This window comes from Mesitornis unicolor, unplaced genomic scaffold, assembly GCF_000695765.1.
Source record: "Mesitornis unicolor isolate BGI_N332 unplaced genomic scaffold, ASM69576v1 scaffold33881, whole genome shotgun sequence".
In the NCBI taxonomy this organism is placed as follows: domain Eukaryota; kingdom Metazoa; phylum Chordata; class Aves; order Mesitornithiformes; family Mesitornithidae; genus Mesitornis; species Mesitornis unicolor.
Window position 1 is genome coordinate 9,214 of NW_010162427.1, and position 730 is coordinate 9,943.

General features: G+C 59.0%; 1 protein-coding gene across 1 annotated transcript in view; it reads right to left on the reverse strand.

Moving 5' to 3' along the window:
* The window catches only part of P4HB (prolyl 4-hydroxylase, beta polypeptide), a gene marked incomplete at its 5' end in the record, with an annotated part of 7,965 nt that overhangs the window by 6,949 nt on the left and 286 nt on the right, over positions 1-730 (reverse strand). The window contains one exon of the mRNA XM_010193621.1: positions 7-107. Coding sequence (XP_010191923.1) covers positions 7-107 — 101 coding nt within the window. The remainder of the gene's footprint in view (positions 1-6; positions 108-730) is intronic.

A 730-nucleotide genomic window follows, 5' to 3' on the forward strand; every position in this document is an offset into this window, starting at 1 on the left:
GCGCGCCCCCCCCAGCTCCCCCCCTGCCGCAGCGTCCGCCAGGGTGGCCGCGGCCGGGCCCGTGCGTTTCTTCAGCCAGTTGACGATGTCGTCTGCTTCCCTGCCAGCTGCGCCCAGACAAGAAAATCGATTTCGCTTTTTCCCGACCGGGCTGGGGAACACAACTCCTGAGTCTTTGACAGCCGACACCGCGTTTACGCAACGCTTTTCCTTTCGCTCCCAGTGTAATTAACCTAATCCATAACTGCTAAGCCAAGGTACAAGGGGCTCTCCAGAATCAATTCTCTTGCCTCAGCCCCAGCACCTTCTTAAACTTTGCCCGGTGACACGGCCCTTCTCCACGATGCCAACCTTTCCCTCAAGTGTCACCTTTTCCTTTCCAATTCTCTGCACCTTACCCTCAGCATCCAACACGACACAGCCTGGGTCAGCTGAACTCTGCTTGTCTTGCTGCTGCTCGCGCCTCCACCCAACATCGCGCTGGGCCCTTCGCTCCACACCCAAGCGTGTTTCCAGCTCTGGGTGCTGGATTGCTCAAGCAAAGCCAAGGAACAAACGGAGCCCGGGTTGCTTTGCTTTCCCACGCCAGCACAATTCCCTCCGCCTCAGCTCTCATCAGGGATTTCCCCAGCTTTGGGTGACCAAGCCCTTTAAAGGCAGGCAGGTTCCTCAACACCCTGAGCACAGCACCCACCCAGAGCACGCCCATGGCAGCGCCGCTCCGCTCCCT